We start from the raw sequence: 21,858 nt of genomic DNA on the forward strand, positions 1-21,858 counted from the left end.
GTTTTAGGACCTAATCTAGCATTTTAGAGAACATTTTGTTTTTTCTATTAAATTATCTGTCAAAATACGCACTTTTATGTATTTTCTGGTCAAAAACTAAAACATTGACAAAAATCTTTGTAAAATTATTTTTTAAAATTACATCTTTTCCTGCATGTTTTTCATAATATTAGAATATTTAGGATTTTTTTTTAAAAAAACTAAAAAGTTTTGACGAAAAACTTTTAAAACAAAAAATTTAAACAAAATATTCACTTGGCAGCATGTTTTAGGACAATCTTGCATTTTAAGGCATTTTTGGGACTTTCTATTTTTTGCATTTTTTCATGATAGTAAGGGTATTGTTGGTGGTATTTTGAATTATTCAGATAAAATGTTTTTTTTTTTGTTTTAGCATAAATTACTTCTTGGCATGTTTTGGGGCATAAATTTGCATTTTGAGGCAATTCTAGCTATTTTTATTCCTTTGTTTACATTTTTTCATGATAGTAAGACTATATTCTTGCTTGTTTTTGGTGATATTTTGAATTGAACAGGTATGATGGTTTTTGGAGTTTGGTTGTAACCATGTGCCATACAGCTCAGTCTCTGAAGAATCTAAGGAAATCACACAGGTGTGTAGTAAAATTTAAGAAAAAAAAAAAATCACAATTTCACAGTTAGAGGTGTAAAGAGTACTAAAATATTCTACTTAACAAAAGTTCTACTAATCTGTTGAAGGTTTAATTTATCTCCTAGCAGTTAAAGCCTTGGGTAAGACATAACACTGACCTTTAAAGTTTTATCTGGAGAAAGAATTAAAGTCACAGCAGTCAGTTTGAACATAATGCTGTGGCTAATTAATGTAAACTTTCTATGTGTGTCACAATTACTTTGCCTGAATTCAACCCAGGTCACCACAGTCAGATGTATCCCCTTAGGCTAATGGCCATTTTTCCTCTACTTTTCTGTTATTATCAAACATACTTCTTATTCTGTGACCTATAACTGTACTTTTATCATTACTATTTATTATTTGTCTTTTTGTATTTTGGAGACATCAATCCAAGTCCAAAAACTAAAACCTAAGCCCAAAAAAAGCCCAAAAACCAGAGTAAAAAAGTCTCTTGTTGATTGAATGACTCAAATTGTAAGTCGCTTTGCATAAAAGTGTCTGCTAAATGTATTGTATTACATTTAATTAGTAATATTTTATTTACTTTAAAACATCTGTTAGTGTCCATTTAATGTTCTAAACATCTGTCTCAATCTGTTACAATAACAACATATCTTCACACAAACCTGGATTCATTGCAGTAATGAGAAAGTGGTCATAAAATACAAATAAACGTAAATAAAATTAATTTCTTTACTAAAAATTCATGTTTTAATACTACAATTACTTCCATGGTGTACTAGTGATTTTATGAAATTGAACCAAAAAGTAAAACTAGTGTTACTGTTAGAGAAAAGTCCAATAAATACCTCAAAATGCAAGTTTATGCCCCAAAACATACTCCAAGTGAATAATTTGTGCTTAAAACCTCTTTTTTTACAGTAAAACACTAAGTAGTAAAAAGTAAGCTATAAGTAAAAAGCTAAGTTAAAAAAAAACATCCACAACATTTACAAAGTTCTTAAAAACCAACCACAATACGTTCACAATGAATGAAATAACTTTTGACTCTTTTAATAGCAAAAACACTCCACATTTACAAAGTCCATAAATACACACTTCAATACAAGTCAGATTACAACAGTAATGCAGCTTTATTTTAACACTTCAGGTGGTAAAGATGGACAAATCATGTACTCACAACCATGTGTGCTCACAGGATTCAAGAAGGCCCCATCATCAGGAGAGGAACGGCTTCATTAAACCTCTTCTTTCGGCCTGAAACACAAGATGTAATAAATAAAACATTCCACATATATGCTCTCAGATGATACCATCTCTGACTGGGTAATTTACCAGCTCGTCTTTGCTCTTCCCAGTCCCGATGTCCTGTAAACATTTAACAACACTGTAAATGCTGTCCAAAAGTTTCATTCCCGGTGACAAAAATAACTTTAAATGTTTCTTTTCTTACTTGAGCAGCTCAAAAACGGCCAGGACGATGTCATTCACGTTACAGAAACCAGATGGTTCGGACTTCTTGGCCTGGCGGAGTCCACCCGCACAGATGATGGCGATATGGGTCTGCTGCTACAACTGAATGGGTTTACTTAATCATACGTGCACGGGCGGGCACACACGCTTAAATACTGAGACGTGTAAATTTGTACCCTCGGTAATAACGTGCCGTCCTCTTCGTGGGTGTCTCATTGTTACAATGCCCTACAAAGTGCAAGAACCGCTTTGACGCAAACGTTCCGCACAGACCAGCCGCTTCTTCAATAACACACGTGGCTAAAGCCTACAATACCTAAAATGTTTGGACCACTCAAACCAAACGGTCTTCGTGCACATCTTTAGTGGTCAAATAACGAAGCAGTATCTCGTATAGGTCAATAACACGCTGACCGAAGCAACCAGGGTACTGTTTGACACCGGCTGTTTAGAAACGGTTCCCCACCCCGCAATTCGGCAGCGTGCAGGCCGCCTTAACAGCGTCATTTTGCAACCATCACTGGGACGGGAATACTACCACTTCACAGATGCGCCTCGTTATCCAATCATGCGCAAACCAGGGAAAGGAAATGGCGTACATTTAATTATTAATGTAAAAGTGTGTATCTGTGTGTACAAAAATAAATAAAATAGAGAACATGATATTTTTTATTAACATTTTAGATCTTCAATCACATCCATCCACTAGGTTTCAAGTGCAAATTCTATATATTGAATTTTTAATGTGCACGCAATTAACCCCGTGACATAAACAACACAAATTAAACTAGTATATGGATTCATGAAAAATTAGAAAACGCAATAAATGAGAATTCCAGCTCAGTTAGGAGTGCTAACTGTAATACTTGCAGCTGTAAACCTCCAACATCATGTCAAAATGTTATTGCTGTCCTATTTTTATTGCATCAAGCGAAATGTAATATTATCCAACATCATCAGTAATTTCTTTAAAAATTCTTATTAGCCCAAACATTTTCAGCTCAGCTGTTTTGTTCTGTGGACATAAATTAAAAATTTTACAATCTTTGTCGCTGCCCCTTGTAAGTGATTGGCTAATGTTTTTTAATGTTTAATGTTTTTTAAATGTTGTATTATCTCTGCATTAACTGTGTGTCCTTGGGTACCTATGAAATAAAATGTGTTATTATTAGCTACAATTGTAATTGTCCTGAACTGTAACGCATTTAATCATTTTAATACAAATTCAAAGCCAAGGAAAGATGTTTGAAAACTTTAATTGTTAAAAATGTACAGATCAACTGACAGTTGGCAGAGAATTTAAAACCATTTTGAGCTGCTTTTCTGTTCGATTAGAGACAATGATTTTTTAAGCAGGCAGAGTGCAAACAACTGGAGGTAACCAATATGAAAAAACTGAAAATCAGGTCTAAAGGACTAAAAAAAAAAAAAAAAAAATCGTTACACTAACTGAAGACTTTGATACGATTTCTCTTCACAAACTATTCTAATAATGAGTCTCAAACACTCGTCAGTGGCAGCAAATGAACAAACAGAAAACTTTTTGTCAACATGTTCAGCCTAAAATCAGTGTACTGACAGACACCAAGCATGTGCTACATGGAATTGAAAATTAATTATACATATATTTACAAACGGTCTTCTCTGCCTCCTCTCCCCCACTGTTAAGCTCTTCCAGTGAATCGATTTAAACCAAGTGGAATAATCATTTTAAAAGGAAAAAATGGACAAGAAATTAAAACTGAGAAGCAGCACTATCAATTTTCTTTTTAATTTTTTTTAGTTCTCTTACACATCAGTGTGCGATGGCCATCTTCTATACCCACACAAAGCGTTTGCAGTGAGCCACAGCCTACAAACACACAAACATAGTTGGTCAGAGTCTGCGTTCACTCGTATACTAAGAGGTAAAAATGAAGAGATAAATGAATTAAGACTTACGTTGCACTGAGTTGCTGTCAGTCTGTTCTTGCACCAGTAGGCAGGTCCCCAGCTGCACTGCTCTGTTCCCAACAGCCTCTGTTGTGCTTCAGAACATGCTCCCAATTTCTATGGAATGAAAAAAAACAATTCTGAAGTTAGCAACAGGGATTTGGTGTCAAATATGTTGAAATCTGTTGTTTTAACAATACTTTTGTTTCATGATCTGTAAAAGATATCTGCCACAGTCATTGTTTCTTTAAGAATATTTACTTTTCTCTGGGTGTTAATATGAAGGGGTTTTATTTTTACCGTGCAGACAAAATCAGGGTCAAGCATCTGGAGCAGCAGCTGAATCATCATTGGCTCATACTGTTCAACCAGCTGGTCGCACTGAGAAGGACAACAAGAGGGTCAATGCTCAGTGGATTCCTGCAGATGTGATGACAGAATGAAGGTTGGAGGTGTGAATCTCACCTCCGTCTGTACAGAGTCAGGCAGGAAGCTGCAGACTTTCCTCACAGCCTCCTGGATCTGCTTTTCAGTGGCATTCTTCTCCAGGATTTCATCGATGTAGGCGACAGCCGTCTTGCACACCTCACAGTAACCTCCAACCTTGAAGCGGGTTTGATCCAGAACAGCTGGAAAACAAGTCCGAAATTCACAGATCAAATGTTTGCTCCATGTTTGACACAAAAACTAGGATCTTTTATAGATGGTCAATCTATGACAGATCTTAGAGCACCCTCTACTGGAAAACATCAATACTACTACAGTTTATTTGATAGGAGGCCAACAACAATCATGACATCTTCACAATCTGCACCTCGATGTAAATTGTGCTACAGTCAACAACAACAACAACAAAACATTAATAGTGCATGTATTGCATTCACATGTTGACTGAAAACTTACGGATAAAAGCGCGATGAGCTTCCTTGCAGAGAGCCAACACACTGCAGACTGTTTTGGGGTCGGCCTCCTGCACCAGCAGCTCAATGATGGCTTGGCCGTACGTTTCAATCAGGTCCTTACACTCGGCACTGAGGGTGGAGGGCAGGTAGGTGCACACCTTCTCCACTGTCTGAATCACCTCCTCCTGACAATCAAACACCAGTCAGCTTCACATTCAAAATGTGCACTTTTTAGTGGTCCGATAAAAACTGTCATACTATTTCTAGTGTTTATTTAGTGATTTTATACAGAGCAAGAATTATTCTTAATTCTTCTTAATTGCTGGCCCAGATTTTGCCTTGCGGTCACTCTGTTTGAAGGTTGTGGGTACAGAGAGAGAGTCAAGTCAAGTTCAAGACAAACAGAAGAAACAGAAATAGGCATCTAACATACTGTATATAGATAAATCATAGAAACTCAATCCATCATCTTACTTGAATTTATTCTTACACCTTTCTCACCTCTGTAGTCTGATCCTTCAGCATGGCCTCCAGCTGCTTCATCACAAACTCACAGATGGCACACGTCGGGGAATCACGCACCCGCACCAGGGGCTGGAACATAAGGAGTAAATGTCTCATGTGAAATGTCTAGACCAGGGGTCACCAATGTGGTGCCCAGGGGCAACTGGTAGCCCCCATGGACTACTTAAGGTGCCCGTGGGGTATGTTCTCAAAATAAAACTAATCAACAAGATGGCAAAAGTTGTACTGTTTCTGTGCTTTTTCCATTCACTTACACTTACAAATGGCTTCAATGACAATGGTAAGAAGTGTCTACTATTGTATGTCCCAGAACTAATTATTATTTCATTGTTCAGGAAGTCTGTATCAAACAAGTAGCTCTTCGCCCTCTATTACTAAGCGCCCTTGAAGTAGCTCTCAGTTTCAAAGGAGTGGTGAGCCTTGCTCTATACCTACAACAGTGAGGAAGTCATTTTGCCCTTCAATCATTCTTACCTTAGCAGACTCCATTTTTGTGGCAGGCACAAGCTTAACAGCAGGAAGCATCTTTGCAGCCTGCAGCTTCATCATGGGGATGGATTCCTTCACAGCATCACAGAAGCCAGCATTGACACAGATTTCTTTGGGTTGCTGAGGAGAGGGGAAAAAAGAGTTCTTTTAGAATAAAGAAACAGCCATGCCACATGTGCTCAAAATAAAGGGCATGTTTTCAAACTGACAAGCACCACAGCATCACCACCCATGCATTTTTCAAGTCAAAAACAGTCTTGAGTACAAAACACAGGGAAGATGTTGGCATGCTGGCATAAAATTATTCTTCAAAATTCTAAAATTCTTCAGCTTAGAATCATATTTTAAACATAATGACAGTTTATGTGATGTTAATAACCAGTGTAGGACAAGACCTACTAACGTGACCCAGCATCAGCCAAACAAGCATTCTGATCTTCAAAAAAGTCTCTCTGCAGTGCAAGGTGGCAACTGTGTTAGAATGAACAGCACAGACAGCAGGAGCTAGTAGTTAAGAAGCTACAGGATGAACACAGAGAGACACCTACCTGTTCCTGCAGAGCAGCACACATAACCCAGAGCACAACAAAACAGAGCGAGAGAAAAAAAAAAAGTCAAGGAGGTGGAGGAGATGGAAGAAAAAAAGAAAACACAGAAACAAGAAAATGAAGTAAGGAATTGAAGGATATGAAAAAAAGTTTGCACAGAGAACAGCATTGAGTATAGGCCTGACATCAAAGTTTAGACCTGTTACCTTTGAGCAGCTAAATAAACTGGGTATAAAATCTGTGAATATTCCAGTCCATATACTGCAGCTTATGTCATCACAGAAAGTGACAGGTTTTGGACTCACCATGGACATGAGCTGCTCAACGAGAAGCGGGGCGTACTGAGAGACGTACTGCTTGCACTGCAATAAAAAAACAATAGGTTTTTACAATTTGGAGTAAATAATAATTATGTGATCAGAATACCAGAAATAAAAAGACACTTACAAGGTCAGCCATGCCTGGGCCAAGGTCGTCACATTGGCTCTCGATCTTCTCAATGAGATCGTTAACAAATGAGCTGTTAGTCTTGGCTTCAGACTGTGCATCAGTCAAAAACTTGACACAGTCCTGGCATACAACACTGTCTCCCTACAGGGTAGAAAAGACCTGGATTATGTAAGAGAAATTTTTAAAAAAAGTTTGTTAAATGCAAGTGAATATTGTGTACCTGAGCAGCTTCCTGTTTTGGTTTCTCCTGAGGATAAAGCAGCTGAGGAACATTGAGGAGGAATGGAGCAACTCTGTGGGAAAGATCAATCTGAGGGATTTCGTTGGACATGAGCTGCTCCTGCTGCCGGACCTCAACCTTTGCCATGGCTGCCTGCTGAGACTGACAAAGTCCAATGGCACCACAGGCCACACCAGGATCCTCCTGAGAACACAGATAGATAATGAATTTATATAACATCATATTATAGGAAAGACAATAAATAAACCCTACAGGAATTCCCCCATTCAAACCGTCAAAACATAAAGCTGTAATGTAGCAGCACTTCTTTATTCTACCTACATTTTGTCATAATTAAAAATCATTACATTTTTGTAAGGAAAATGACCTAGAGTGTAACTGCAGCTTTTTCCCAGCACAAGTATTAAAAGAGAGAAAAGCAGCATCTTGGCAGATGTGTATCTAATATCTATGGCACCTGATGTAGTAAAATTTATACTTCCAATTTATTAACTGTGGCATTCAGTGATACTTGTAAGTGATCTAAAATGGCTTCCCCACTCTACTTCCTCCTGCTGAGGCTGCAGCAGGTGACAGCTGAAATAAAGAAACCTACAAATGTTCACCCGAGCACAGGGTTTTTTTTTTTTTTTTTTTTTTACAATGACTGCTCTGTTCTCTTTTAGACTCAGAGTGTCTTCCTCATCAATAGCTCTCACTGACTTCACTGCACTTTGCTCAGAGCCACTTCTGTTTGTTTACTTGATTTATGTGACAAGCACAGTAAGATTTTTAAATGTCTGCTTAAAAAATGTCCATTATGACAGGTGTTTTAACTATGTTTCTGAATGTTTTGGGCCGGGGGGAAGATTACACACATGATATTTTATTAAGGACTTAAAGGTGCTCACCAGTTCTCCTTGAATGATTCCTATGATGATGGGGAAGTAAGTGTCCACCAACTCCTTGCACTCTGCGCTCAGATTGGGGTCAGGGAGGAGCTGACAGGCTTTCTCCAAATACCCAAGAATCATATCCTGAGATCACAGATATAACAGGTCATTTCAAATGTTTTTTGAAATACAGTGAAGTTGATATTTTTGTCAGTCTTACCTCAGTGGCATTGTCCTTTAGCTCCTGTTCCACCACTATTAACACCTCTTTGCACAGATCACATGGCACTGATTTCTGAAAACAAAATAAAGGAAATACTTGTTTAAAGACAGGATTAAACACAAAAAGATAATTAGACCGTTTCAGATGAGAGTGTGTGCTACGCCTGTTATAAAAAGAGTTTGAATCATCACCAACAAATAAGTAAATTTTATTGACTACATACACTTAAAAATTATAATCTCACCATTTGGGGCTTGTTCCACACGTTCTGCTGGCAGTGAGTCACAGCTCCACACAGAGACGCTGCTTTTACATTCTGACACCAGTAGGGGGGGCCACGAGCACACTGCTCTGTGCCCAGCAGGGGGGTCGCAACAGCTGCAGAGTAAATTCAATTTATACATGTTTACATCGAAAATTAAAAGAGAAAACTAGTACAAACGCAAAACATCTGTTTACTCTTTGAGTCTCTACTCACATAGGCTACAGCATACAGCACATTAAAGTGTTATAAATGGTTTGTTTTCAAAAACAAAGTGAACATAAGAGGAACCATGAATGTTATCAACTTCCCTAAAATATTCAAGAGAGAAGCCTGACAATCAACACAAGTTTCAAGTCAATTCACACTTTGTTCTCAAGGTTGAACACTTAGCGAAGTGAAACAACAGCTTCCCTTTGCAGCTGTTTCGGTTTTTCTGGTCAGCACAAACGTTTATTCCTAGTTGAAAATGTTTTTACTTTTGTACCAGAGTAGATTAGCTCTAAGAACCTGCTCTATACAGCAACAAGCTCAAGCACCAACTTGAACGAGACCCTTTGACTCAGCGTACGTAAACACTCTCTTCTCTGGTCACATGAGCAGTCGGACTCAATAACAAGCTGTTCTAGGACACAGAGTGGAGGACATCAGTCGCCTAAACTGGGCCATAAACCTTTAACAGAGAACAAGCAAACTCATCCATAAAAATCACTAAACACTAAAGACTTGCTGATGTTAAAACATTGACAAAAATTATCTTTTATGAGCAGCCTGCAAGGAAACTGTTATTGCCTCATTTTTAAAAAGTGGTTGTGAAACCAAAAATCTTTATTGACAGTCATCATCATGTGACAAGAGGTACACACACAAGGATTTAATGTGAATATATTTTGTGTTAAGTATGTAAAATGAAAAAAATCTCACCACCACTGTATGATTAACACTTAAAGGTGTTAGGTGCTTTTCCATTTTTGCATTGCAAGATTGTGTAAGTGGGGCATGATAATAAGTCAACACACCACACATGCACACATCAACGATTTATGAATTACCTAATGGCCACATGATGGTTGAATGAAACTTTTACAATATTTCAGGGACCCATTAAAACCAACAAAAATCCTCAAATCCTTTCATCTGTGGCAGTGAATTCAGAATGGAAACTTTAGGACTAGGTGCACTGGAACACTTTCTCTTTTGATTGGAAAAGTGTCAAACGTTACAACAATAGACCTATAAAAAGTTATTTGTCAGCTGACAGAATGCGGAAACTCTGTTTATGGTTAACCTTGTTTTAAACACACAACAAAAGAAAGGTTCAACATTTATCTACATAAGTTCATAATTAGTACATAAACCAACTGATAATATTGACAAAACATTGATCAAAATAGACTAAATAAATACTGTTACAACCCTAATATTCAGTAAATAAAGACACTTCATAAATGTCTTTGAGCACTGCATTTCATTATCCTTTTCAGCAGTATTACTGAGTTGTGTTTCTGTGTCGGACTGCTTTGTTTATCCCCTGCTAGATGTGTTGAGTTTTCAAAAACAGGCAAGAATTTTAATACATTTTTGAGGAGGCTGACTATTTATATAGTATTTGTGGGAACATGTAATTTATTTTCTGGTTTGTGTTCTAAGAACAGCAGCCTGCCGAGAATTATTTTTAGAACTACTTTTTTTAAATATTCTATTAAATATACCATACTGTAATTTCCCAACCCGGGATCAATAAAGTAAATCTACTTACTTATTTATCTATCTATCTATCTATTTATCTAAAGTATTATTTATATCGAATGCACACGTCCCATGTCCCTTGGAAAGATATGAGGATACTTATCCAAGTTACATTAAACATGTTCTCTAAATTAACATATTCCATATTTATCAAGTTTGTATTGCGCCCTAAAGCTGCATGACCCAAATTCAGCTAGTCTTCCCCGTTTTACTTTACAAACTTTACGACAGTTGGCAGCTTTAACGTGAGTATGTTTTTAAATGTTCTTAATAATCCCCTCTAAACGACGGGTCGAAGATGAAAGTCGAATAATGGACACTAACCTGCTTAAAATGGGTCACAGTTTCACCGAAAAATGTAAATGGTTATTCTTATGAAAGCACCGCGAATTTAACACATTCACATTCTTAAACCGACTTCCATTTGTTAAATTCTCTCCTTGTTATTCAAATTTAAACCCAGACACGAAACAAAAGTTGTAACGTTACGTAGTTAGCATGCTGAGCTAACATGCTAACGCCCCAACAACAAGGCAGCCGACACTGATACACTGTTATTGTCTGAACATTTAAATATGCAATTTTATACATTTGGTACATATTTAATAATAAGGGCGATTAGCGCCTGTTTTCATAATCAACTGTAAAGCCTACGTTTGTCGTTTAAATAAACAGCTAAAGCTAAAGTGGGTTACTTCGTGTTTCCCCGTATGACATTGCTACTAAATGTAATTTTACGGTATTCTTTCACTTTACATGACAACGTTTAGTTTTAATCCAGCACAGACACACTACATTTAGTGTTTAACATTACCTGCAGACGCGAAAAAAAGAGCTAAAAACAGCATGACTGCGCCGTTTTCGTTGGGCTCGCCTGTGGTGTTTATCTTCGGTTGAGCTCTGAGGAACAGGAAACGCTGCTCTGCAATGCAGCCAGTGGAGGCTGTAGATGCCTTTATGATGCCTCACTGTCAGCCGACTGCTCGGCCACACACGTGACTCTGCCTCCCTCTTCCTTTGTATAATAACCAAAGGCTCTAGAAATGTTACATACTGTACACAGATACCAGCATCCAGCGCCGAAGGACGGCTTTTAAAGCCGTAGTTTATGAAGTAAAAAATAAAGACAATTTAATACCTCGAAATTAATATCTTCCTTTGTCACCTTAAGTCGGCCCTAAAACTTTACGGTGGTGTTCTTTGTTCCTTTTCTCTTTGAAGTGGACAACAGCTCAAGGAACATCACGTCATATTAGTTTTCCAAAGAGTTTGTTACATTCCATACATATGTAACAATAAACAACACACAATGACTGGAAATTTAATTTAATTCATCATCAACAACGAAAATAATTTAAACAATTAAACCAGTAAATTCCAATGCATATCAATTTTGAACCAAGTAAAAAAAAAGCAAACTTTTAATAAAATCATTGTCAAAGAAGCCTGTACACTGAGTGTTTTTAAATGAGTAAGGACATTAAAGTCTTTTTGTGACTTTAAATGTGTAATGCCTGTCATTTCTATAATTTGTTCATTTTTGTTTGTTGTTAAGAAGTTGTTCTCAAATCTCAATTATAGAGAATGTTTTGTAATTAAAATACAAAAGAATGTAACTGGGTGTAATATTGAAAGCAAAAAAAGTTTTAATTGACATTAATAAATATTTTTGTGCTTTACCTTAAATACACTTTTTAAAAGCAGACAAAACTGTAGTTTTTGAAAGCACTTCAACCTGGAGTTTTTAAGGTGAAAACAATTTAAAGTTTTATTTCAACCTAACATCTAAAAGACAGGAAATCAAAAGAATATAGTTTGCAGCTTTAATTTTTTTTTATTATTATAACACAATATCAAAATTGCTTACAAGTATCTATGACTTAATGAAAAGACAGAAGCCCCGTGAGATGCAGCATGTGGAACTGAGTGTTGAACCCTGTAAAACAAAAGAACATGTATTACTAGTGTAATAAGAAAGCACACTCAGCAAAACACACACTCAGTTCCATTAAATGTATTGGCATCTGACACAAAATGCATTAGGCCAATTTTAGAGCTGATACTGGATTTCTATCAATGATAATTTAACTGAAAGAATGCACAAATTGTTTTGCAGAAACAAAGTTGATAAAAATGCAAATTTACCTCCAGATAGGTAGCAATGTGTTTCTTTAGGATTAAAACTCTTTTATCATGTTTTGGTCTGTCAACCACTGATCAGCGTCCTAAAAAATAAAAAAATTCCAAAAATACACACAATGGCCTACAAAAGCTCAGTGTTTTTTATGCTTAAAATTAATAAAAATATTTTTTGGAAAGTAACATAATATACTAATAATTTTATGAAAAAGTCTTAAAAAATAAAAATAATTCTTTGTTGCCTCAACCATTGATCCAAGTATAGATCAAAGGTTGACGGAGTGTTGAGTTTCTGTAGATGACAAGCAAACACAATCCTGGTCCTGAGTGGTCAAACGTGTTTTAGAAAAAACAAAACTACGAGCTATATCCATCAGCTACAGCTGTACTGTGTGTGCCCTGCTTACACCAGGTCACTGTTGTGATCCGCAGCAGTTGCTCCGTGGAACCTGGGCGTCCTTCTTCAACACAGTGGGCCTCACCACGTCCACGTCACGGTGCAGGTGATTTAATAAAGCCGGGAGGATGTCAGGGGAAGCGTGGAAGTCCACCATAAAGTAACCCCCTCTAGCATGCCTCTCACCGTGTTTGGTGATCTGGTAGGGTAACAGTCTTTCTCCCAGGTTCTCCAGGTTCCTCACCACAGCTCCACGCTCCATTAGAGTCTCCACAGTCCGCCGGAGAAGAGCTGCCGTTTCAGGCCGCTGCATTGTCTTCACAATCAGAGCGAGCTCATAACGAGGCATGACTATAGCCAAACAATCTTCAAAACACAACTTTAAATTCGCTGTTTCTATTTCTTTGTCAGATTCTTCATTCTAAGCTCCAATGACAACCGCTGTGCGACACGAGGGACACGAAAGGCCTTTAGTGATGACGTAATCTAAATGCGACAAATAAAACGCACAAACGTTTTTGAACTAACTAATGTAATAATAATAAAAAATAATAATGATAATAATGACGATGGTGTTCTCTATGTATTGGTGCCTTTTTGCAGTAGATATAAGATAGTAATAAAAATACATCGATTAATTATGTTGTTTGGTGGTATTTTAAAAGCCAATCTTGTAGTTATGATCCTACAGCAACTAAATGAACTAGCACATTGACCCGTAGACGGGTATAGAGAAATACTTCTACACGTTTTCCAACACCGCAAGATCGAGTATTTTAACAAAGATTTTGAAAAGTAATGTAACATCAATGTTCAATAAAAACATTTATAGGGGTTATTCTGACCGTTGTTGGTGAATGCGTTGAGTTTTGCTGTGTCACAAATATATTTTCCGTCTGATAAAACTGAAAATCTTATTATTAAACATCTATTAAAATGTGCGGGGGGGGTATACAGCAAAAAATTTAAATAGTCTCCGTATCAATACATAAAATAAAATTTCTTGTATTTTATTTATTTGTTCATTCATTTATTTTTTATGTCTTACAAAACTTGTTAGATCCCGTTGTTTAAATGGAGCAGATTCCTTCGGTCTTAAAAAGTTCACCAACGTCATCATTGCGCGCCGCGTTTCGTGTACTTCCTTCCAGAAAGAGCGTGGTAAAGATGGCGGAGAAGAACGCAGTGCCGAGTGATCTTTACAAAAGTGTGTATTCATTCCTGCGGGATAACAAGTTCACCAAGGCGGCGCAACAATTTCTGAAGCAGACAAAAGTGGTAAGATGTTCACTTCGTGCTTTTCACAGCTGTAGGAGAGCAATGTCTTGTCCACAGACGTAGACGGAGGTAGCTCTGAACGTGGCCGAGACGTAAGCACGTGTGGAAGATGGACAAGAACAGTGTTGTTTATTGTTAAATAATGACTAAACTTACTTCATAAAGAGTTAAATTGATCGCTGTTGTATAAACGTGTGTTGTCTGCTGGGGATTTAGAATTGAATTGGTAAACACATGGAAATGTGCGTGACTGAAATGGCTGTAAATGGTTGTAAATATCGTGTTTTCTCTGCTACAGACCCCTCAAGATGAAAATGAAGAAAGTCTCGTCAACATCTTCAATTTCTGGTTAAAGTGAGTTTACTGTTATGTTGAATGCATTACCAACTTGGCTTAATAATTAGGTATTATACATTAAGGTATTTCAAATACCACCCATTCATCTTAAGATCAGCATTATGAAATCAGATTATGTGAAAATGTTGAAGACATACCATATACCAAATGTGCATACATTTGTGCATACATTTGGTATATACCCATATATTGCAAACCCTCCCCCAAGTGTCTAAAGAAAACTAGAGAAGCACAGGCTTATACTCAATAAAAGTTAATGTTTCCAGTCATTTATAAGTGGATTTTTATATGGATTTTATTTCCATCCTCCCATGGCCTAAAACTTTTGAATACTATTGTACATGACACATTAAATGGCACTGATAGTTTCTCACCTTGCTGTCACTATGGGTCTTCCTAGGTCCCCTGAGGCCAAGAAAAGAAAAGCTCCTCCGTCTTCAGCTAAGAGTAACGGTCCTTCGGCCAAAAAAGCCAAAACCACGAAAGAGAGCTCCAGCAGCGATGACTCTAGCAGCGAGGAAGAACCAGCTGCAAAACCAACCAAAGCAGCTGCTGCTGGTAATAACACTGAGTGTTTTTTTTTTTTGTTTTGTTTTTTTTTACAGCCTAATTCTAAAGCCTTGTGTTTTGTAGCACCTAAGGCAGTTCCTGCTAAGGTAGCATCAGCATCTGCTAAGGTAGCAGCAGCATCTGCTAAGGTAGCAGCAGCAGCATCTGCTAAGGCAGGATCCAGCAGCAGTGAAGACAGTGACTCGTCTGAGGAGGAGGAGAAAAGGGCTCCTGCAAAGGTAGGGAAACACATGACTGTAGCTTTTTGTTGCTGCAGTGTTTAGGTCTCTGAGCTCTCAACGTATGCTCTGCTACAGGCTCCTGTGAAGCAGGCTGCAGCCACACCTGCTGCAGGCAGCACAAGGAAGAAAGACAGCAGCTCCAGCAGTGAGGAATCTGACTCTGAAGATGAACAACCTGCAAAAAGCCCGGCTATAAGTATGTCCATTACCTTGCCATTACCAGATCTTCCTGTGGAGCTTTCATTGATTTTCATCATTAAAAGGACAGTATGTTAGATTTAAACTGTGGTCTTCTTAGAGGGTGGGTCTGCAACAGTAAGATGAAATTAAATTGATGCATATTCTAATGAATCCCTAGCATCCTATTGAAAATCCTTTGGGTAGTTGACAGTTCTTGTTAGTATGTGGTGGTCCGTGTTTGTAGTATCATGTAGGAGAAAATGTGTTTATGTTTAAGGTAATTTACTGAATTATTTGTTCTCTTTTGTGCATTTAAATTTGATTATTATCAAATTCTGACTAAACAGAAACCACTTCTGGTGCAGCAGCAGCAAAACAAGCTGCTACTGCTAAAGGTGCAGCTCAGAAAAAGCAGGAGAGCAGCAGCAGTGAGGACAGCTCGTCTGATTCTGAGGATGAACAACCAACCAAGGTGTGCCAAAACGTCATACTTGCATACTTGATTTATTCTGATATAATAAATATGAATAATGCTGACCTACTGCCAGTCAGTCATATGGTCAGTATTGGTGCACATGGGACACACATTCCATATGTTCCCACAGGCTCCAGTCAAACCAGCCCCCGTGAAAGCAGCTGCACCTGAATCAAGCAGTGAAGATTCTTCATCTGAAGATGAGGCTCCGCCTTGCAAGAAACCCAAAGCAGGTCTGTTATACTTTTCCTATATTACAGTTTCTTCTCTCTAAATCAGTCAAACATTTGTTCTTGGACTTTCTATTGTAAATCTTACTAGAGTTCCTGTAGTGACCTGGACTTAAATATAATTGAATTTTTAGCATTTCTTATTTCTTATTAGAGTCTTACGTTCAAGTCTATCCTGGTATAATAATTACTAGTATTAAAAACCACCCAGAGACCTTCTTTAGATCACATTTCTGAACGGTTGTTTTTTTTTTTTTGTTTGTTTTGTTAGGATCATACAATGCTGTACCCCCTCCTCCATCAGTCCAGACATCAGCAAAACCTGCAGCTGCGGCCAAACCTGCCGCAGCCAAACCTGCCACAACAAAAAAAGAGTCCAGTTCTGAAAGCTCAGGTAAGAATTAGAGTGTGAGAATCACCCCCACACACACACACTCCTGTGAGCTACTATCAGGGAAATGATGTACAACCATGGTCCCTTTTAGATTCAAGTTCAGATGAGGAGGCAAAGAAGACCCCAGCTAAACCTGCCCCAGCTAAACCTGCCCCAGCTAAAGCCACGCCTTCTAAAAAAGAGGACTCTGACTCAGATTCATCAAGTTCAGAGGATGAAGAAGAAGCAAAGAAAACTGCAGCAAAGCCAACTCCAGCAACAAAGAAGGTTGCTGCGAAACCTGCACCTGCTAAAACTCCCCAAACAAAAAAAGCTGAGTCCTCAAGCTCAGGTAAGATATGACATAAATCAATTATTGATCTGAAATAACTTTTTGCATTACTGAGCAAATTCAACTTCTCTCAGATTCAGATAGCAGCTCAGAAGATGAGGCTCCATCAAAAACTGCCACTAAAACTGTGGCCCTTCAAAAACCAGCTGCTCCCAAAGCCCCAGTCAAGCCTGCAGAGAGCAGCTCAGATTCTGATTCGTCTTCTGAAGATGAGGAACCATCAAAAGCCAAGCCTGCTGCAAATAAGACATCAACCCCAGCTTTAAAAACAACAGCCAAGCCCTCAACCCCGGCTTCAAAGCCTGCTACACCTGCATCTAAACCTGCTGCAGCAGAGGAAAGTAGTTCTGACTCAGACTCATCCTCTGAAGATGAGAAACCAGCCAAGGCCAAGCCTGCTACATCTAAGCCAGCAACCCCTGCTTCAAAACCTGCTACTCCTGCATCTAAACCTGCAGCAAAAGATAGCAGTTCTGACTCTGATTCTTCTTCTGAGGATGAACAACCTGCAAAGTCTAAACCTGCAGCAGCTAAACCAACAACCCCTGCTTCAAAACCTGCTATGCCTGCAGCTAAAGCAGCCCCTGCTGCAGCAGAGGAGAGCAGTTCTGACTCCGATTCATCCTCAGAGGATGAAAAAACAGCTAAAGCCAAGCCCGCAGTAGCTAAAAAAGCAGCCCCCACTCCAAAACCTGCTACCCCTGCAGCTAAACCTGCTCCTGCAGCAGCAGAGAGCAGTTCTGACTCAGACTCATCCTCTGAGGATGAGGAACCAGCTAAAGCCAAGCCTGCAGTAGCTAAAAAAGCAGCCCCCACTCCAAAACCTGCTACCCCTGCAGCTAAACCTGCTCCTGCAGCAGCAGAGAGCAGTTCTGACTCAGACTCATCCTCTGAGGATGAAGAACCTGCAAAGTCTAAATCTGCAGCAGCCAAACCCCCCACTCCTGCTGCAAAGCCAAAAACCCCTGCTTCAAAGCCCGCTACTCCTGCAGCTAAACCTGCCCCTGCTGCAGCAGAGGAGAGCAGCTCAGATTCTGACAGCTCAGAGTCTGAGACTGAGGCCACCAAACCTGCAGTGAAAAAGCAAACTCCAGCTAAAGCAGCAGTGAAACCTGCCCCTGCTGCAAAGACTCCTGCAGACTCCTCCAGTGACGACAGCTCCAGCAATGAGGAGGAGGAACCCAAGAAGGCAACACCAGCCCCCAAGCCTGCAGCAGCAAAGAAGAAGGAGAGCAGCTCCGAGTCTTCAGACAGCTCTGATTCTGAAACGGAGTCCAAGTCCACGCCGGCTAAACCTGTCGTCACAAACGGCAAAGCAGCGACACCTAAAATGACCCCTGCAGCAGCTAAGACTCCAGCAAAGCAAGAGTCGTCATCTAGTGAAAGCAGCTCTGAGGAGGAAGAAGAAACAAGTAAAGACACCAAAGGACAAACACCTGCTGCGAAAGCAAAGACGACTCCGGTTCCTAAACAGAAAGAGAGCAGCAGCAGCAGCTCTTCAGACAGTTCGTCAGATGATGAGGCACCCCAGAAAGCAGCCACAGCTCCCGCTACACCTGCAACCAATGGTAAATGACCTACAAGTTACATGAGATAATCCACCGTTAATGAAGAGCACACCTATAATGACTCTAATACGTCAGAGTCTAATACTACTAATACTAATTTTAGGTACAAATGGAAAGACAAATGATGAAGAGTCTTCAGAAAGTGAGGAGGCAGAAACACATGTTAAAACGCCAAAAAACAAAAAGGCAACAACCACACCTCAGACTTTCCCTAAAGCCAACAGAAAGGTAAGACCTGTGACTTGGGCTGTGCTCTCGGGCTGTGTTCACAATTGTCACATTTGGTCCGGTTAAAAAAAAAAAAATGGTGTTGATTTATCAGTAGGCTTGGGAAAGGTCGGTTCCAAAAACTGCACTAGATTTTTGCAAACATTTGAGTTGTTCTACATTCAGTGCAGAGCATTGAGACAGAAAATTAAAACAGATCCTGTCCACTCTCGAGCTGCTTATTATCATTTATATTCTCATATTGAAAATGTACTAAACCTGATTTTAACTTGTCCTGCAGTCCAACGTACCATTCCGCAGAATAACAGAGGAAAACATTGACGTAGACCCCCGTCTTGCTGACAACTCCTTCAAAGCAAAGGTGAGTCAAGTGCAACTTTAGTGTTCCTTTAAGGTAAGAAGGAAAAAAAAACATTTTAATATTATGTTCATTTTTCCTCCTCTGAAATACTAGCTAGGAGCCAGAGGAGACTGGGGCGAGAAAGCCAACGATGTGCTTAAGTTCACCAAGGGCAAATCATTCCGCCACGAAAAGACAAAGAAGAAGAGGGGGAGCTACCGCGGCGGCAACATCTCCACCACGGTCAACTCCATAAAGTTTGACAGTGACTGAGCAGCAGCAGCATCGCATCACACTTGAACTGTACTGTCCCTTAAGTGATAAAACTAAACTCTTATTCCCACGTCTACATCCTGTCTGTCTGTCACTGCCGTCCATCAGCTCAGTGACGGCCCAGAGATGAGCTGGTTGTTCAGCTGCCCTGTGTGTTTGTTACACAGACAGCTTGTTTGATGTTGTAGCAGTAGGAGGCTGTAACACTGCTCTAACTGCAGAATCAACTGTTTCACATCTGTACCAATTACAGTTATGGCCACTAGGTGGCAGGCTCTTAATTCTGAAAGTCCTGTTTCAGGTTCCCCATTATTTCCGATGGCGACAATAATGTGTATGTTGGACAATTTGTGTAAAACATTTTTGTAACATTTCAGTTATTTTTTTGAATGGTGTCCAATCCAGTTGAGTTCCAGTTTTAATAGTTTAGATTCCGTGTGGTTGACTCTTGATTGTTGGGTGTGTACCTGGGCTTCTTTTCTTTACTTAACATTTAGTGACCTGAAGTTGATTTTACTGTGTATTTATTACTTTTTATTCCAGTAAGACCATTCAGACCTTATGATCATGGAATGTTGGAGCCATTTTTTTGTCTTTTGTTGTGGATGATAGAACACCACATCAGCCCCTCAGCATTCTGTTTAACAACTGTTATCATTTGCAAAAGTTACAGAGCCATTTTTTTTTTCATTATCCAAATCATTTGTACGAATGTTAATGACTATCGCTTTGTGTAGCTGTAATTAAAAAGCTAACAGACCCAATATTGGTGTGACTGAAAAAATTACCTTGTTTTTCTCAGTCAAGTCCCTTTAAGATGGCAGCATTTTACCACTTTAAGTAATTTACAGAAATTAAAAGTATCCAAAAAACGAACCACACACTGGAAGCTGAAAAGAAATAATTCAATGGTTAAAAAAAAAACTCAAAGGATGAAGCAAACATTTGAAGGACTAGCTAATTATTTACAAAATCAATTAAAATCCAACTAAATAAATAATTTGGATTAAAAGTTTAGACAAACTGGCAATGAATAGCTTAAAGTAGCCTAAACACGCCTTGCCAAGTGCACAAATTGCTTTTAAAGTCATCCAAAATATACCAATAAAATGTGTCAGTGTCCTGAATACGCACCTTAGAAGGCCTTCATTAACTCAAAGGAGATTCAACTTTTCTTGATCGAATAAAATGGAAAAAAATTGAAAATATTTTCAATTTTTTACCGATTTTTTTTACCGATTTAAACGGTAACTACTGACCGCAGGGCTGAAGGACTTTCAGACACTGAAGTCGTCTGATTAAAACACTAGATGGCAGTGCAGTACTTGATTCGTGCACCGGCTTGTTTCGTTACCTGTAAAAGTTGACATTAAAGAACTACAGGTCACTTAGAAAGGCACAGCAACGGAAAGAGTACATAATGAACCTGTGGATCAGTTGTCACAGTGTGTGTAACTTGAAATAAAATTTAAAGTGGTTCCAGACACGAAAAGTCTTCAAACTTCTAGTCTTCATAAAAATCTTTTTGTTTTTCTAAATTTGTGCACTGATATAACAAACCTCACCAAATGATACCAATACCAACATCAACTACCTGTTAATTTTAACTGTCAAACATTCTTTATTCCTACTGTAGTGATAGTGAATGTTAAGTATTCCAGACGTAACCATTCAAGTCTATTTACTGCCGCAGCACGTAGACACATACGTTTATTATAGCTGTATGAGCTCACAAGGCATGACGTATTACACATGACAAGCAGCTTAATGAATGCACTCGCTGCATTCAGTGACCTACAGTAAAAGAGGCCTTACTTCATGTCTGATCTGAACAGCATGTGCACTGTCATAACTGTTTTAGCTGTACATTAACTCAAGGGTATCTAAAGATGTGTTGACTCAGGGCGGGGCTGCTGGGGGTCTGACAAACCAGACAACAGCAGGCTGATCATTTTGACAGTGTGTGTTTTCACCATGGGTTTTCATGGCTGAATTGCTCCAAGGCAGGGAGGGAGGAGCCGTTCTGTTAGTGGAGCTGTTACTGGGCGGGTTGCCAGATCAGTCTGGGTGTATCTACAGGTTCTACAGCCCGTGACAGAGTGACTTTAGTCTAAACACTGTCTACCAGTCTATATTCTTTGAAGCTTAATTACAGATGATTTCTTTTATGAATTAATTAAAAATGATCACACAGAAGTTTGCACAGCCACTCATTCTTTAAAAAGACCCCACAAGACTGCTTTTCTGATTGAATTATAAATGCCATCGGATTTGTGTTGTTATTGGACAATATTTGACTGCAACCTGGTCAAAACGTCTTTACCCCAAGATTCTTTTTAGAACATGTGATGAGGCAGTGAATACATTAAATTTATTTTGTGACAGAGACATCTGAATTAGTTGGTAACTATTGCGCTGAGCTTGGGGCAGTACACCACTAATATGTTGAGACAAAAATTCAATTATAATATTAAGAAAAATCACACTGCATGACTGCGAGATAATCCTGCTCTTACCTTGGTACTCTTTTCTTCTTCTTTGTGTTTTACCTGCAGCTTAGCATTCTTTGGATTGCATTACTGCTGATTATTTGGT

General features: G+C 38.8%; 3 protein-coding genes across 6 annotated transcripts; 1 reads left to right on the plus strand and 2 right to left on the minus strand.

Annotated features, from left to right (window-relative positions):
* Positions 1–3,329: 3,329 nt before the first annotated feature.
* On the minus strand, positions 3,330–11,255 carry psap (prosaposin). Of its 2 annotated transcripts, XM_008322289.3 has the most exons (15): positions 11,097–11,255; positions 8,516–8,649; positions 8,269–8,343; positions 8,067–8,192; positions 7,156–7,359; positions 6,933–7,076; positions 6,791–6,847; positions 6,486–6,491; positions 5,923–6,057; positions 5,425–5,517; positions 4,925–5,108; positions 4,487–4,650; positions 4,322–4,402; positions 4,031–4,138; positions 3,330–3,941 (listed from the first exon to the last, which is right to left on the minus strand). In XM_008322289.3, exons 1-15 carry the CDS (start codon positions 11,128–11,130, stop codon positions 3,906–3,908), a joined length of 1,581 nt encoding a protein of 526 aa, XP_008320511.1. In that variant the 5' UTR covers positions 11,131–11,255; the 3' UTR covers positions 3,330–3,905. The 2 variants fall into 2 exon arrangements, with proteins under 2 accessions (XP_008320511.1, XP_008320512.1); XM_008322290.3 differs by lacking the exon at positions 6,486–6,491.
* An 838-nt stretch (positions 11,256–12,093) lies between these two features.
* On the minus strand, positions 12,094–13,313 carry mrps6 (mitochondrial ribosomal protein S6). The gene is made up of 2 exons (XM_008322288.3): positions 12,829–13,313; positions 12,094–12,218 (listed from the first exon to the last, which is right to left on the minus strand). Exon 1 carries the CDS (start codon positions 13,165–13,167, stop codon positions 12,835–12,837), a length of 333 nt encoding a protein of 110 aa, XP_008320510.1. The 5' UTR covers positions 13,168–13,313; the 3' UTR covers positions 12,094–12,218; positions 12,829–12,834.
* A 609-nt stretch (positions 13,314–13,922) lies between these two features.
* nolc1 (nucleolar and coiled-body phosphoprotein 1) lies at positions 13,923–20,047 on the plus strand. Of its 3 annotated transcripts, none has more exons than XM_025060835.1 (13): positions 13,931–14,096; positions 14,395–14,450; positions 14,854–15,011; positions 15,087–15,241; positions 15,320–15,440; positions 15,790–15,896; positions 16,030–16,132; positions 16,401–16,523; positions 16,615–16,854; positions 16,929–18,422; positions 18,526–18,650; positions 18,931–19,011; positions 19,105–20,047. In XM_025060835.1, the coding sequence occupies exons 1-13, from the start codon at positions 13,986–13,988 to the stop codon at positions 19,261–19,263; spliced, it is 3,033 nt and encodes a 1,010-aa protein (XP_024916603.1). In that variant the 5' UTR covers positions 13,931–13,985; the 3' UTR covers positions 19,264–20,047. The 3 variants fall into 3 exon arrangements, with proteins under 3 accessions (XP_008320509.2, XP_024916603.1, XP_008320508.2); XM_008322286.3 differs by having other exon boundaries at positions 13,932–14,096; positions 15,772–15,896; XM_008322287.3 differs by lacking the exon at positions 18,526–18,650 and having other exon boundaries at positions 13,923–14,096; positions 15,772–15,896; positions 19,105–19,246.
* The last annotated feature ends 1,811 nt before the right edge of the window (positions 20,048–21,858 follow it).

The sequence above is a fragment of the Cynoglossus semilaevis genome, chromosome 12, assembly GCF_000523025.1.
Source record: "Cynoglossus semilaevis isolate Cse_v1.0 chromosome 12, Cse_v1.0, whole genome shotgun sequence".
NCBI classification, from domain to species: Eukaryota; Metazoa; Chordata; class Actinopteri; order Pleuronectiformes; family Cynoglossidae; genus Cynoglossus; species Cynoglossus semilaevis.

Excerpts from the sequence above, each read along its gene's own strand:
- psap (XM_008322289.3), bottom strand. The coding sequence starts at position 11,130 with ATGCTGTTTTTAGCTCTTTTTTTCGCGTCTGCAG. Across the intron at positions 5,518-5,922 it reads CAAAAATGGAGTCTGCTAAG|CCCCTGGTGCGGGTGCGTGA; the intron begins GTAAGAATGATT and ends CTTATGTTCCAG. Across the intron at positions 4,139-4,321 it reads ACCCTGATTTTGTCTGCACG|AAATTGGGAGCATGTTCTGA; the intron begins GTAAAAATAAAA and ends TTCATTCCATAG.
- mrps6 (XM_008322288.3), bottom strand. The coding sequence starts at position 13,167 with ATGCCTCGTTATGAGCTCGCTCTGATTGTGAAGACAATGCAGCGGCCT.
- nolc1 (XM_008322286.3), top strand. The coding sequence starts at position 13,986 with ATGGCGGAGAAGAACGCAGTGCCGAGTGATCTTTACAAAAGTGTGTAT. Across the intron at positions 18,651-18,930 it reads TCCCTAAAGCCAACAGAAAG|TCCAACGTACCATTCCGCAG; the intron begins GTAAGACCTGTG and ends CTTGTCCTGCAG. Across the intron at positions 19,012-19,104 it reads ACAACTCCTTCAAAGCAAAG|CTAGGAGCCAGAGGAGACTG; the intron begins GTGAGTCAAGTG and ends CTGAAATACTAG.